At 33.6% G+C, this 15,411-nt stretch overlaps 1 protein-coding gene across 9 annotated transcripts; it reads right to left on the bottom strand.

Annotated features, from left to right (window-relative positions):
* Positions 1-544: 544 nt before the first annotated feature.
* On the bottom strand, positions 545-15,313 carry LOC103314655 (uncharacterized). Of its 9 annotated transcripts, none has more exons than XR_010333152.1 (10): positions 14,640-15,309; positions 14,283-14,445; positions 13,001-14,015; positions 12,606-12,951; positions 11,762-12,564; positions 11,357-11,708; positions 11,109-11,302; positions 10,887-11,060; positions 10,456-10,833; positions 545-559 (listed from the first exon to the last, which is right to left on the bottom strand). XR_010333152.1 is itself a non-coding variant. In XM_064355045.1 (10 exons), exons 6-9 carry the CDS (start codon positions 12,022-12,024, stop codon positions 11,116-11,118), a joined length of 618 nt encoding a protein of 205 aa, XP_064211115.1. In that variant the 5' UTR covers positions 12,025-12,564; positions 12,606-12,951; positions 13,001-13,030; positions 13,080-14,015; positions 14,283-14,445; positions 14,640-15,292; the 3' UTR covers positions 10,634-11,060; positions 11,109-11,115. The 9 variants fall into 9 exon arrangements, 4 of the variants coding, with proteins under 4 accessions (XP_064211115.1, XP_064211113.1, XP_064211114.1 ...); XR_010333155.1 differs by having other exon boundaries at positions 10,456-11,060; positions 11,762-11,915; positions 11,986-12,564; XM_064355045.1 differs by lacking the exon at positions 545-559 and having other exon boundaries at positions 10,634-11,060; positions 11,876-11,915; positions 11,986-12,564; ... (1 more) ...; positions 13,080-14,015; positions 14,640-15,292.
* Positions 15,314-15,411: the final 98 nt, after the last annotated feature.

Here is a 15,411-nt window from a genome sequence, read left to right as displayed (position 1 = left end):
TGTCCTACCAGCTCAAAGTCCCCTGCTTTTTGACATGTTTTTCTCTTTCTCTTACGAGTGAGAGATGAATTGCAATTAGAATCATCATCATCTTCTAGATCAGCTGAGCTTGATGAATCGCTTATTGAACCTGGCTGTGTTGTATACATTATGTGTTGCTTTCCAATATTCTTATTTTTAATTTCTTCATAAGCAGTTACAGTAACTTTTGATTTAATGTTTGTTTTCTTGCTACAATTAGCCTCAAGTACAAGTTCTTTGAATAATGTGGGACACTGCTTCTTGAATAAAACTGGTGATAGATTCGTACACTTGTATTCCTCTGTGATTTTTTCAGATTTACTCATCAGTATGCTTATCAGATCAAGAGGATCTCTTTCCATTGTTATTATTATATTATCAACGTATGAAATAAATTCTTTTATTAATGTAACACACTTTAGTGATAAATTTGTACAATCGAAAAGTAGAAAGTAAATCCTTCGACGTATATCATCTTCTTTATCGAAATATTCTTCGTTATTTGTACATTCTTCAAGGAAAATGGCTCGAAAGTCTCCTAATAATAAGCAAAAATTAAAAATTACATTCAATTGCATTATTCAAATCATTATTCATTCAACAGTACAACATTCAGAGCAATAACAGAGTTTAGAACTAAGTCTGTTGCAGTATATTAATTTACTCTCTACTGAACAAAATTAAATGTATTTACCTAGAGCTAGAAATGAATATGTATATCCACCTGTAATATACCTAGATATTCCAGTTTCAGTAATTTCACTGCAGACATGTTCCGTGATAAAAATTCGTTACAAGGTGTTATTAATGATAATGTAATTTGTTGACATTTTGTTAACATGATGTTTCGGTCTCGATTTTGAGTAAACGCATTAGAATGATTTATGCCTTCATATTATCAGGTTTGGTAATAAAATTTAATACTATTAATGACAAATCGATTCTATCTGACACTATCTGCTTTAAGATAAATGTAAATAAAACAAAGTTGTAACGCCTAAGCAAGCTTTTTATATGATTAGGTGTAACCTTAACCAGAGAAACCTTTCTGTAAACTTAAGACAAGTTTATCTAACTAAGTCCTTGTACGTGTGGCCCACAATAAGCAATTATCTGCTTAATTACGAAAGATATTTCATTACTAAGTAACAATACGCTGTACTGATGGTAGTTAGATTCAATTCATTTCGAACAAAGTACATAGGGGTTATATCCTTTGAATGGGTTCATTACTGGCGCTGTTATTGTGTCTCAATACATTCTTGACAACAAATTGTCAAAAACCTGCTCTTGAGAAATCAAAAGCGCGAAGAAAATTTTGTTTGAGGACCTGTATTGTCGACATATTGACAAATTTGTGCAGCAAAGTAATATTTCAAAGACAGAACAAAACAACGTTTAGATACATATTCATTTTTGCATTAGCATAATTATTACAGAATGTAAAAATTAATCCGTTTGCTTTTTTACAATTTAAATTATGTGCAAATTAAGGGTCTGATGTCTTGCTTTCAATTACTCAAAAGTGTTTGCCCGTCTCGGAATCACCATTTAAAATCTAACAAAACAATTCTGATAATGGTGGTGATCAACTTAATTAATTTTAAAACGTGTTTTACTGATTTACCAAAATTTAATATCTATTTCCATATTTTGTTTAGGTACCTACGTCTAGCACATTATTTAATTTTTACACTTACAAACTTTTACAAATCACTGCAGGATGATAAGACAGGAACTGCTATTTCAGAAAGGTTCAGGTCCAATTTAACACTTAAACAATTATCTCCGTATAAAGGAGAAGGTCATTGAACACTTCTCACATATAAATCAACTGTGCACGAGTCGTAAAAGTCGCAGTCTATTCCACACACGTTATTTTGGTGTAATTGATTTTTAAATAGACTGATTAGTGGGAAAACCTAAATCTAAGTAAAACCAGAGATAAAAATAGATCCGAGGGAAATGATCAAGACCAAACATCAGCGCACATTGAAAGAACTCTATCAAAGGCTTTTTTCGTTTGAGCTTTAAAGTTGGGATCTCTCAAGAATGCTCATTACCGTACACAATCTTCGACATTTTGTTGAAAATAAAAATAACTGGTAAGAAGCGTCCATATAGAGTTGCAAAGTTTTCCACTTTTACTAGTAGGGTATTTAAATCTCATTAAATTAAACAATGACCATTGTTGTACCTTCATTTACATGAACGTGTAATCCAGCTCATTGTGCAGCTATTAAATTTGCATGCAAAATTATTAGAGTGTTAGGGACGACTTAGCTTCTAAAACCTTCAATTGCACACCCACTTGTTTAAAATTTCCAAAAATCAGTTCGTTCTAGCGAAAATAATGTAAAAACTTCAATCTGAAATAACGTAGCTATATTTTAATGAAAACAAATTGCAATTTCTCTGAGATCTAATCTGAGAAAGCTTTTCATCAGAACCAAAGTTAAATTATGTTACATATTGTTGACAAGCGGTGGAAACACGCGAAACAACAATTCAGCAAATTACTAGATAATTGAACACGGAAAATGTTGTCACATATTTAATAAGATTTAAAAATAATGTAGTCTAGCAGCGAAACTTTGATTCTGCACCAAAGTGCACGTTTCAGTTTTGTGTAATTAACTTTGAAATTAATTCAACTCTAAAAACAGATTTGGCTTCTAGGTGCAACAAGATTAATGTTGATTTCATTTATTCTGTCATGTTCAATGCATAATGTTCCATTATGTGCGTCTCCTAATCCCATAACATCTGTTTTGCTCTATGAGCAAGGAAAACTCAAAGCTGTGCCATAACTGAGTTAAGCTCAGTAAATTAGAAATGTATTCGGCTTTTCGTGATTATCAGCCTGATATCACTCTGTACTGAGTTACTTTATTCCCAAAAAATTGGGTATCAGAATGCGCTGTATAAATTCTTGGGCAAACAATTTAAAAAATTCGACGGTTCTAAAAATTGACAGTCAATGTTTGCGCTAAAAATTATTCTTCTGCTCAACTAAAGCGTCGCAAGCTGCAGTGTTGTTTTATTGCTGTCGAATACAAAGCAAAATTTAACCTTTAATTAGTGTTACGAGAGCATATTTGGCCAAAGCAAACTTTAATTAACTTGTGGCAAAACGCAAATTACCGTGCTTTAAAAGATTTAATCAATACGAATCTACCCACCTTAATTTTATTAAAATGGAGTTTAATCTTGTTAATATGGACGAGCCTCGAAACCGTATTAAAAATTTATTAGAAAATTGAGTCGGCATAAGGAGTTATTCATCGTTAAAGGTAAATTTTAAAGCATTTCGTCGTTTAATTAATGCTAAATTAATCCAAGTTATGGCAGTTTTTAATAGAAACTGATTTCGTCGAGACTAATTTGAAAATACCAATGGAAAACTTAATTAGAACCGAAATTCGGAGACGAAAAAAGTTAATTAAGAATCGAGCTTTTATTCCCTTGCTTATGGAATATTAATATAATTCCCGTGTAAACGCTGCAAGTTTGCTACATTCCTTGCTATTTCACAATTACAAGTTGCAGCAGCTGCGAATAAGGCTCCTCGAGTGGGCACTTAATTCGCAAGTTTTTATTCAACAAGTTACTGGTAAATATAATTACACCGACTTTACATTACAGTGGAAATTAAATTATTTTGTTCTTATTTGAGCGCGTCAGCTTTCCGCTCAAAACTTTGATGACACTTTGCAGTAACCTTGTTAAGTAACACTTGAAAGCTTGGAATAACTTGCTAATCTCAAACAAATCACTTTATGATATCGCCAAAATGTTTGACGAAATTTTTAACAAGTTGGAAACTGCGCCAGTGCGACAGGTGGTTGCATTAGAGCTTTCGGAGCCGCTGCTGAAGGAAGCCCGCGCGGTACTATATGCATGAGCTTTCGAGCTTTCGGAAGTTGGCGTTCATGCATAAAGCGACTGCGCACTTACATCTCTATATCTCAATAAAAACCATAAAAAAACGTGTATCATTGTAACACCACCCTCTGATTAATACATATTTAATGTAATACTTTCGTAAATGTCTCAGATGGAGACGATTTTTGTATTCTTTCAATCATAAGGTCGTCTGTTTTATTAGATTTAACCCGAAGTCATTATTGTCCAAAATTGCGCTTCACACGTCTCTTTTGGATTTAAATTAACCAATCACGCCTTGAATTGCTGTTGTAATTAACCAAGAGGAAGGAATTAGTACGATTAAAAAACCATGATTAAACAACCAACCGATTGTCTGAACTGTAGTTAAATCCTTTCTGTTTCACGTCCGAGTCCATTATCGATATTGTTTGATCATAAAGCACGCTCGAGGCTCCATTCTCTAATTTTCAAATACGTGTGATAAAATGAACGTTCTGTGTAATCGTTTAATGAATAGTGGTTACAAATTTTTGGTCGCGATCAGTTAAATTGACAAAATAACTATACATTATTGCACTTCTACCGAACGTGCTTTGAAAAGATAAAATTTATCTCTAATTATGGCTTGTTAACTATCGATTATGGACAAAAATGAGACTGTAATTGTGGCAAAGTCGCAACTGTTATCGTCGTACTACAACATACTTTTCCCGTTTTACTGCAGAGAGGTTTAATCATAAACCCACATTATTCCGCCATAAATGTAAAGGTGATGAACTTGGAAGTTCGTTGTAAAAATGTTTGCGAAGCTTCTATACATTGTATAGTAGGATAGAATAAAATCCCACTTGTCTTTCGTAGCACTAAAAATATAAACCTAAACATTAATTAAATTTTCCTGCTGTGTAATTATTTATGTGGAGAAACTGTCTCGGCCGACAAAGTCACTATAATAGGTCCCACCTCAGCTGTCCTATTCTGATAAACCCTTAAGCATTCAAAGGCAATTACACGGTTCGTAAGCCGGTAACCACATTATTTTTATTTAACCCTTTTATGGGTGGATTACTTGATTACAACATCCCCGATGTAAACACACATGAGTTGTTTTGGCTTGTGTGCAAGAAATTGATTTTAGCAAAGTGGGAACGTAATTTATTATTACAGAAACAAACAATGATCGCTATTTAAATGCACCAAAACTTTATGCGAACTCATAAAAAATACAGGATCAAATCCCCAAGAATAGAATTTTTCACTCGTGTCTTGTGCAAGTGTGCTGCGAGAAAATTTATTTCAGCGAATACTAATACCTTCATAAATTTTATCATTTATGTTGACATTTTGAAGCGAAATTATAAGAAAGGTTCGGATATTTTCAATTTATAATAGTATGCTCACAAATCGAGCAAACAGGGCTCTTGTAAAGCTTCTTTAACAGACTGTTTGACAAAGTTGTATCAATAAATACAATCGCAACAAAAGGCTTCATTGAATGATATCTTTATGACTTATTACAGATTTAATAAGCTTGATTTTGCATAATTTTCAGTAATTGGAATAATGCACGTGTGGAGAGCTAAAGCTCATTACCTTTACATAAACTTACAAATCTAACAAAACGTTCTAGACTAAAACACGCGAATGTACAAATTCACCATGTCTTTGAAGTATGGAGTGTTGTCAAAGCAGTTAACATCAAAGCTTAGCTCCGAAATACCGCTTATAAATCTGAAAGATAGCAGATTGGTTGCTCAAGGTAGACGTTATCACTGCACTATATAATAGTTTTGCATTAAAAATAGCACCACTTAAACAATTACAGGCACTCCACTTTAATATTTAATTACCCAGTGCTGTAAAACGTAACTGGCAATAAAATTGCATTTCGAAATTACATTCATACGTCCAATATCTCATTTTATTGTCTCGTCTGGCGACATCGGTAATGATTACCTTTGATTTTATGCCCTAAAAGTGCATTAAGGCTAGGTTAAAAGGAATCTCGAACTCGCTCTCGGGGTGTCGATCATAAAACTGTCGGCCCGACCGGCTTAGGGCGCTTAAAATTCTGTGGTTAAGCTGATGTCACAACAAAGAATGTATTTGTGATTTACAACATTACCTACATTGGTCTTACTTGATATTTGTATGCCCAAAGAAGATGTTCCCAATTTGAACAGTTTTATTTTAAATTTGAAGTGTTTATTTAATGAAAAAGAAAAAACGTTCTAAAATACTGGTAAATCACGATAAAAAGAAACTAATTCAAGGCGTTCTCTGGATTGTCAATTTTTCGGATTACTCAATTAGTTTAATAAATATAATTTTAATTTAAGATTCGATTAACATATCGTCGAATTAAAAGATTTGACTGTAGTTAGGAACGTAGGTGTTATGTAATGAAACATGCGTAAAAAAAAATCATATATTTTCAAAAAAAAATCTAAATACTTTTTTAACTAACAGAAATTTCTATATTTCTATCTTCCATTGCCTTTGGATCTAGCCATTTTGTAAAATGTCACTAAGCACAAACTCCACACAATAGCACAGCGAACTGTTAAACAGTAATTAAAAATTACCATAGTTTTGCACGTCTTATATTAGCAGAAGCTTCCTCCTATCACTTTAGGGAGATTACAATGTAGGGGGTTGGTGTTTTCTCTTTTAAATAGCAATAAGTATACTTTCCCAAGAATGTAAATTTTATAAAAACGAATAACATATAATAACGAATAACACTCTAAATACCTATGGTCACTGGTAGAGTAGACAATTAACAAAAAATCTTTAGGTCAAAGAACTCAATTATGCAATTGCCATTCATCTTTTTTTACTTAATTTTAATTTTATTTTTTAATTACTAAAAAGTGTACTGTCAAAAACAACAAGTAGAAATATCAGTTGTTATTTACAAAAATAAAAAATTACGTTATAATTCAAAAACCAATTACGTTATTAATGTTGCTATACTGTCATAATCATAATATATATACCATGCACACAGCTGAGTCCTTTGAAAACTAAAACATTCCTTTTCAGCATATTATTTGTTATATTTAAAAAAAAAACAAAGTGTAAATTAGGTTTTTATTAAGAATAACAGTGTACACTGGCGAGCACTTTTGACATTTCACCGACATAATCGTGGGCAATACTACTCTATCCTTTTTGACAATGAAATGACAAAAGTGTCCAAAATTTTTTGCTCGCTATTGTAGGTATCATTTTTTGACGAAAAAAAGTCGTGCGAATTTTTTTAATTCTATAATTATTATCATTATTATCAATTTTTACATTGAAATTTGTACAGAACACAATAGCTCCAAAGCGTTATAGTTTAGGAAATAGTCACGCAATACGAGTTTACTGTTTTAAATTAAAGTTAGTAAACAAAGCCTAAAGTTAGTTAGGGTTTTGTTAGGTGCTTCTAGAAGTGACTTTTGATTTTTGAAAAAGAAAAACCAAAACCAATTAAATTTACGTTAACAATTTCTGGGTAATAGAAAATTAGCCTGGTGTGTGTTCACAAATAAAGTGCTTTCTAAATACCAGCCTTAGATAAAGAAATTATTAGATAAACAAGTTACCTATTGTAATACCAATTATAAATAACGTGAAACCCTTAAATTATTATTAAGCGGATAATCCCTTTTCTGGTTACATGGTTTAACTTTCTCTGGGTTGGTTGTTAATCTCGACCAAATTCCTTTTTCAACGGAAACAAAAGTCATTATTGTTTCGATGAATAAGACTAACAAGAAAGTGAGATGTGACAAATCTAATCATTTTTAGCACACCCTCCGGTCCCATTGTAAATCTTTCTGCGGATTTGTCTAGTCAACTGCTATAAATCATCGCCCAAGGAATTTTGTGCTTCCAATGAATTAAAATTTTCGCGATATTAAGCTTATTTTTAATAACAGAAAAAAATTAAAAATACCAAGGTGTTTAAAATAAAAATCTCTATCGATTGGCCGGAGAGTTTTTTCATTTTGAAGTCTTGGTGTCTTAATACGTGTATTATTTCGAAATCGTGTTTATTTAAATAGCCATAATTTATTGAGCACTAGATTTTTTTAAATTTTCTAATGGCCATTTTGTAAATATCATTTCTAAGATACATTGAGTTTTGAAACGATGTTGATATCTTTTCAAATAACTTAATTACAGCCACAATTCTTTTACATTGAAAACGCCATAAGACGAATACGTTTAACCTAGCCTTTTAAAACTTTTCATACTCCTAAATCAATAGAGAGAAATTTCAGTTTTTACAGCTGCGTGTTTTCATTGTGGTGCTAAATCTTTCTGAAATATATTTTCCCCTTATAATACGTAATCTCAACACAATTTTTTACTGCGGGAAGAAAAACAGGAGAGGTTTTATGAGGGAAAAATCCAAAGCCATTAAGATAATTAATCAAGCAAGTCAGGTGAGCTTTTATTAGAGCAAAATTCCAGATCGATCGTATCGATTAATCGTCAGACGTCTTGCATTTTTGCATAGAACCAATTTTAATAAAATAGATGTGAAAAATACCGTTTCAGTTTTCCACACTTACTTGGTCAAAATATTTTAATTTTAGCTAGGGAGGACAGCAACTAAGAGGAGAAAATTAACGCAATTTGCTTACTCTGGCCAATGTTTTGATTGATTGCATAATGGTTGCACTCTGATTGCAATACCCAATTTTTAATTAAATTAGCCCAACCAGCATCATTTATCTCAATCGCTTATCATTTATATGATTTTTGTGTAAAGAAAGCCAACTGTTTGTTATTATGACAAATTAATCTGTACGTAGAGCAGAACCACTTATTTCTGTCACTGTTATGATTGATTAAAATTAAGCCGTGCAAATAAAATATGGAAAACACAATTAATTCTAGAAAGTTGATTTAGTTATATTATTATCGGAGTATCTAAAAATACTGAGCACTTAATCCAGGAATAAATTGCGATTTTATTTTTACAGCATTTTTTAAATAAAAACTGCGTGTTTACTTTGCTCATTTTGTTTACCAAAACTCGACTACAATTACAGCTGTACCTATTCAAACTGAAACAATATTTTAACAATGAATGTTAGTAGGATGGCTATAAAACGAATATGACACAGATTTTGTTTATAACGAGCATCTGGATAACTTACCTATCGCCACAAGAAAAATATAGTTTTGAAATTCGGAGTAAATATTTAAAAATTCAAATGAAATTAGAATGCATTTGGTAAATATTTAAGTAACGTTCATTCAAGTTTTATGCCGCGTTTAAACCTGTCTTTAGGGCCAGGAACATTTTTCCTCCTTTTACGGTTTCATTTAAAAGCAATTAACCGCTTTTTCGCTCTAACAATGCCATTTAAGGTACCCTAGAGTTGGTAATCATCCCAAAGCATCGATTTTACATAATTATAGATGGAACGGCTCCACTGTTGGAACTTCTGGCCATGATTACATCACGTTCATAAACTATGTAATCTGCTAATTAAAGAAAATCTGAGAGAAAGTCGCATTTTCCTAAAGTTATTCAAGGGAGGTATCTGTAGCTTGCAGGATCAGTTTAACTTCCAACAAATTGTAAAGGGTTTGCGCTAAGAAGTGACGCAGAGATGGATTTCACTGGCCACATCAATCTCCTTCAAGGAAGATCCACGAAACTGTGTAAAGCATAACAGAGAAGATGCATCAGAATTTTTAAAACTCCTTAAAAATAAACGCGATCCCTGGCTTGATTGATACGCAAATATTTAATCGATTTAATTTCATTCAGACAAATATTTCAGAAACGTTTTTATTCTCCCTATACTGACTCAGTGAATTTAATTAGTGTCCATTCAAATATCATATAATTAATGCCCAATGAATCTAATTTATGTAATTACTTCAAAGTAACATTCAATAAACAGTCTGCAACAGCAACATCAAAAACAATGGTTCATTCAAATTCAGCGATTTTATTACACCTGTTGATTTAATATAATATTTACCGCGAATAAAGTATTTAAAGTTGTAACTGAAATTGCTTTAGGTTTTGTTAAAATAAAAGCAATACATAATAAATAACCGTATTTATTTGGTTTTAGTATGCCACTAGTTAATTAATTTACTACTAAACTTATAGAAAAATTTATTTTACACCCAAGCTTGTACCAAACTTGAATCTGTTAACAAATAAAAAATGGTTTGTATCAATGCTATTTGCTTTTGCCGTCACTTTCCTCCAGAAATAACAAGTCAAGCAATAAATCGAAGAAATGTATATTTTGCAGCTATAAACTCTTTAAATCAACATAAGATCGTTTTTACGACTTGAAGATTTCTGCACGCACAATGTAAGATTTAACAAACCGTTGCAGGACAAAATTTAACAAAATTCTTATTTCCTCAAGCATTATTTAAATACTATATCTAACAATTGGTTTGTGCCACAACAGCAATTAATTAAAGTATTAAGAGTGAGATATGTGGAATTTTTTTGTTACAATAAAGGTGCAAGAAGAGCCCACACTACGTTTTGGTTGAATTTAACCAACTCACCTATTACTATTAAATTAGAGGCTTCTTATTTCAAATACAAATAACTCAGCATCACGGACGCACATCAGACCACACCGTTCCTCAAACAAAACTGAAGGAAATTCATTTAAGTTTCAGTTATTAATAGCTTTCCTGTTTGCAACAAATTTTATTCATTTTCCCACATAAAATAAGTTCATTCGAACATCAACAGCTTTATTAATTACAGTTTATAGTACACATAAATTTACAATACTACAATACTTTTCGTCTGTTTGTACATTTTTAATGCTTAAGCTAGTTCTAACATAATATTTCATAAAATGCTTAAACAGTTTCAGACACTGGTAAAGCTTGTAACAATAAATAAAAACTTGACTAACGTCCGGACTAAAATTGCTAAAATTTAATTATAAAAACACACATTAGTCCACAATAACTTACGTATCTACAATTCGTCATAATCACACAAATCACACGTAATTACTTTTCAAGAATTATTAGCTGGGATTCACTAAATTGTGATTAATACCTATCGTTTTCTTCCACCTAATACTGCGATAAGTACAGGGATAAAATCGTCTCAGTTCACTTCTCCACAAAGTAAATGTATTACTCTGCAGTTACTAAAAATGAGTTAGTAGGTGAAACAAAATTTAAATTACGAAACTTACCCCAACTTTAAGTAAAAAACACATTAGAGCTAATTATCTTGTACGAACAGACACAAGCTGATGGAAATCTGTACCTATCAGCGTACGGTCTTCCATTTTCATCAGCCGTCAGTAACAATTTTTCGACGAACTTTTGTCGACACCTTGTTTTTAACTTTCTCACCTTCTCGTAAAATTTGCACATTTGATTTTTTCTAAAACACGTACTAAAGTCCGTCCTTATTCACAATAAAATTTAAAAAGCTTACATCACGCAGACCTCTACGGACACTCCTTGTTTGTATCCATCGAAGTTGTAGATAAATTTCAGATTATTTTTTATATTATATGCCGCTTTTGGGTATATAATACTTTTGTGTGATGCACAAATACAGGAAGTGTCTTGGTTCCTACTCATAATGGGCTCTATTACTGCCATACTCTGAAAGTACCGAGAAAACTCCTTTTCGCGGCTTTTTAATATTTTGGAAAATAGTTCTTTAGGGTAGCGGTCCAAGTGTTCACAGTACGTGTGATTTTGGCAGTTGGGGACCACCGTCTCGTACAAAAAATCACCCCCAATTTCACTCGAATCCGGAAAGGTCAAACCCTTGCGATCATCTAAAACTACGAATTTACTACTTCTTTCCTCATTAAAACTAGTTTAAAATTACACAATTAGAAGACGAATGAGAGAAAAAATTAGAGTGTCTTCATTAAAAAACTTTGTGTTATTCTGTTATATTCTCTGAGATTAGTTTACACTGATTAACGCTTGCTAAACTTACCCATCTTGGCTGGATTAAATGACATGGCTTGAATGCCCAACTAAAAATCAATTTATTAATCAAACTTGTAACAGCTTAATCACACAGCGCTTCACAAGATATATTCCTACCTCTTTGAAAACGGCAAAAACCAACACAAAAACCCACATTTCTTCCACTGCCACTGAAGGTTGTGTACTGTCTTCTGAACAGGTACATCTGACACTAACAGCAAAGGATTAAGAGTTAATGATACTTACCGTCCACCACCTTGACCATCATTTTCACTAACAGCAGGAGACCGGCTCCGAAGGGTATTCGACTACGAAATTCTTTCACAAGAATTTACAGGTCGCCGTGACATCAAAACTCATGTTTACTTTTATTTCATTAGAAAAGGTGGAAAAAAAAACGAATGTATAGAATCAAAGTTTTATTGTACCGGGAAATGGTATAACATTTCAGCTTCAAAGACACGTCTATTGATCGCAATTTAAGGAAAATTAGTTGTCAGCAAACTCTCCTAAACTCGGTTAAAATTAATAATTGGTTCGTATGCACAGACACAGGCGGAAGGAAACCAGAATAAATCCCACACAGGTTTTCCGTATTCATCGGCAACCAACAGCAACATATCGCTGTACTTTTGCATACACTTCGTCCTAACTTCCCGCGGCGTTCCCTGGAATGATCTGCAAGCTGTTTCAGCTCTAATAAGAAAGTAGAAATCGTAATCACTTCATGCACTTACACACATTCTTCTGTCCTTACGCCTTGCTTGTAGTTATCAAAATTGTAAACATATTTCCACTCGTTTCTGACGTTTTGCGCCACTTTGGGATATTGCGTTTGGACGTGAGAATTGCAGATGTAATATTCAGTTACTCCGTACAATCGATTTTTGATAGATTCTTCCTCGGCGGTGCTTTGCGGCATGAAATAATCTTCCCCGTATGTGGTGTTTTCTAATATTACGCTAAATTTATTTTTGGGGTAATGTCCGACGTCCTCACAAAATGTTTTGTTACCGCTACACTTTGGAGCAATGAAAGTTTCATGCTCTTCTAGCGAGTTCGGAAAAACGATGTGATTGTTTCCTGCCATAAAAAATAATTAAATTTTCATTTTCAAGGCGATAAATCTTACTCTGCCAGGCTGGACTTGCTTGAATACTGACTAAAAAAACTATAAGAAAATCCAGAAAAAGAGAAAAGAAATAACTAACCACTTCCATAGTCATAAAATAAACACAGACGAAAACACACTTCACCCACATTCGACGTTTGCAGCCACGAAGAATAATGTTGAATAGAATCGTAAATAAGTGATTAGGAAAGTTGAAAGGGTTTAGGGTTTCGGCCAAAGGTGGGGAGAAGGGTTCGTTCATTGGTTGTGGTTTGCTTCTGTATGATTTTATTCAATAAATAATCCCGCTGCCGTTTTTACAATAAAAAGTTCAATCACATAACTTATATCACATTCTTTATTTTATTTTCCTTTCCCTTTCGACCTTAAGGAAACATCGTCGGCGCCAAATCGGGACAAAAAACTCAGATCCTTCCTGTAAGAGCAGCAGCAGGCTGACGGTAACTGGAATGTGTCCGGGACGGGATCCCCATTTTCAGATAAAGACATCATCCTCCGCAACATGTATTTTTGCTTGCAGCTGGTTATGTAGCCGTTCGCCCTGTCGCCGATGAGGTCACAAGCCGCCCCTTCCCCGCAACACTCTGTCACCGACACAGAAATCAACTTTCAACCCTTTACTTTCGGCAAATTTCCGTCCTAATCCCTTGAATGTATCCGTCTTCCTCTTGATTGATTATGACCTTCCACTTGTTGTTTTTGTTGATGCCAACTCGGGGGAAAATCGTTTTGGATATGCTCGTGCAGATGAACGCCTCGAAGTCGCCGTTTCTGTTGGTGATGCTGTAGCGCTCATCGAGGGGTTCGTCCTTGCCGAATAAATCAGTATGCACCCGCTTGCGCTTAAGCACGTTTTTCACGTGGTTGTAAGGATAAGAATCAAAGTCCTCACAAAAAGTGTTGCCTTCGGCACACTTAGGAGGACCGTCGATTTTCGGAACATCATTGAAAATCACTTGGTACGTGTCGGGAAATATTATGTCCTGGTCGCCGAACTCCCCGCCCAGCAAATCCCCTGAAAGCGACCAATTAGTTTTCTAACAAATTTCAAGCAAAAAATAAGGACAAATAAACACACTTGTTTAAGTGTGGACGATAGGTCAAGGTTACGTGTTTTATGTAAAGACATAAACAAAAACAAACAGTGGCGTTTCAATCAAAATTTCATTTTTTCGTGTTTGTTTCCTGTTCCCAAAACCACTCTCTGAATTTATGCCATTTTGAAATTAACCTTGGACTAGGTTTATAAATCTGCGCTAAGTAGACGAAGATTGATTCGTACCTCGGAACAAAATCCTGGTTTTAGTTTTATTCTTGTCATCTTTTAACGCCTCGCCGGTTAGATGTTTAATAAAAGTGATAGCGCTATCATTAATCCCTTCAGTCACTTTGGAGATGGCTTCAAGCGACTCTTTAAATTGAGGTCGCGTCTCTGCAATATACACCTACAACAATTGCAGTGATTAAAGTATTAAGTAAAGTAATCATCAGTAGAATGGAACAGCGGTTTGTTTAAACATTTTCATGGTTATTCACATAAACTCGATCGACAGGTTTGTTTTTTTCTAAAAGCAATTTCCGACTTTGTTCCTCGAATCGGTTTCAAATACTTTCGCGCAATTAGACAAAGTGTACTCACCGTTACCGCAAGCACCACTAAAATAAAAAAGACGTAGCAATTTTTCACCATCGTCTTCCACAATTAGCCGCTGAAGACGCATTTACAGTTACTTGCACTAGTTTGCAAAGATTGTTCGTTGCGCTCAAATCCTTATGAAATTCCGAGTCCCCATTTAAGCCAGTTGTAAACACAAACTGATACATTGCTAGTTACAATTTTCGAATAACAAACTACACTACACTTGATAATGACTGTAGCCGCAATAAATTATAGCAAGTAACACATTAGCCGCAAGGTTTAGTCATCATATCGTAAATGAAAGTTCGATCAAACTCGTTCTCGTTTTATTTATAGAGTGCCACTAAATCTACAAATTATTTTCAAATACTGTGCTCCCGCCAAAGCGCAACACAAACTGTTTGAAACTAGTTTCGTTTCTGTGTTTATAGGTATAAACGCTTCATGTGTGGAAATTTACATAATTTACTGGCCAGCAATTAGACTCCGGTACGCGTCCGTGAAAGTCTTTAAATACACAGATACATCTTCACTTCTGAGTGATTTCACTCGATGGCCGTCAACCATGACCGGGGAATTACCAAATTTTTGCGCACTTGACTCACTTCACTGTGGCAAAAAATACATTAACAACAAATAGCTTTTTTTTTTAAATTAAATGAGATTTCAACAAATAATACCATAAATATTAAATAGGTACATTGGTTTAATAGATATACATAATTTAACTTGTAGATAACTCTTTATTTGAATGTGTAATCGGTATTGCATA

This window comes from Tribolium castaneum, chromosome 2 (genome assembly GCF_031307605.1).
Source record: "Tribolium castaneum strain GA2 chromosome 2, icTriCast1.1, whole genome shotgun sequence".
Taxonomy (NCBI): Eukaryota; Metazoa; Arthropoda; class Insecta; order Coleoptera; family Tenebrionidae; genus Tribolium; species Tribolium castaneum.
This window is presented reverse-complemented; position numbering and strand designations above follow the sequence as displayed.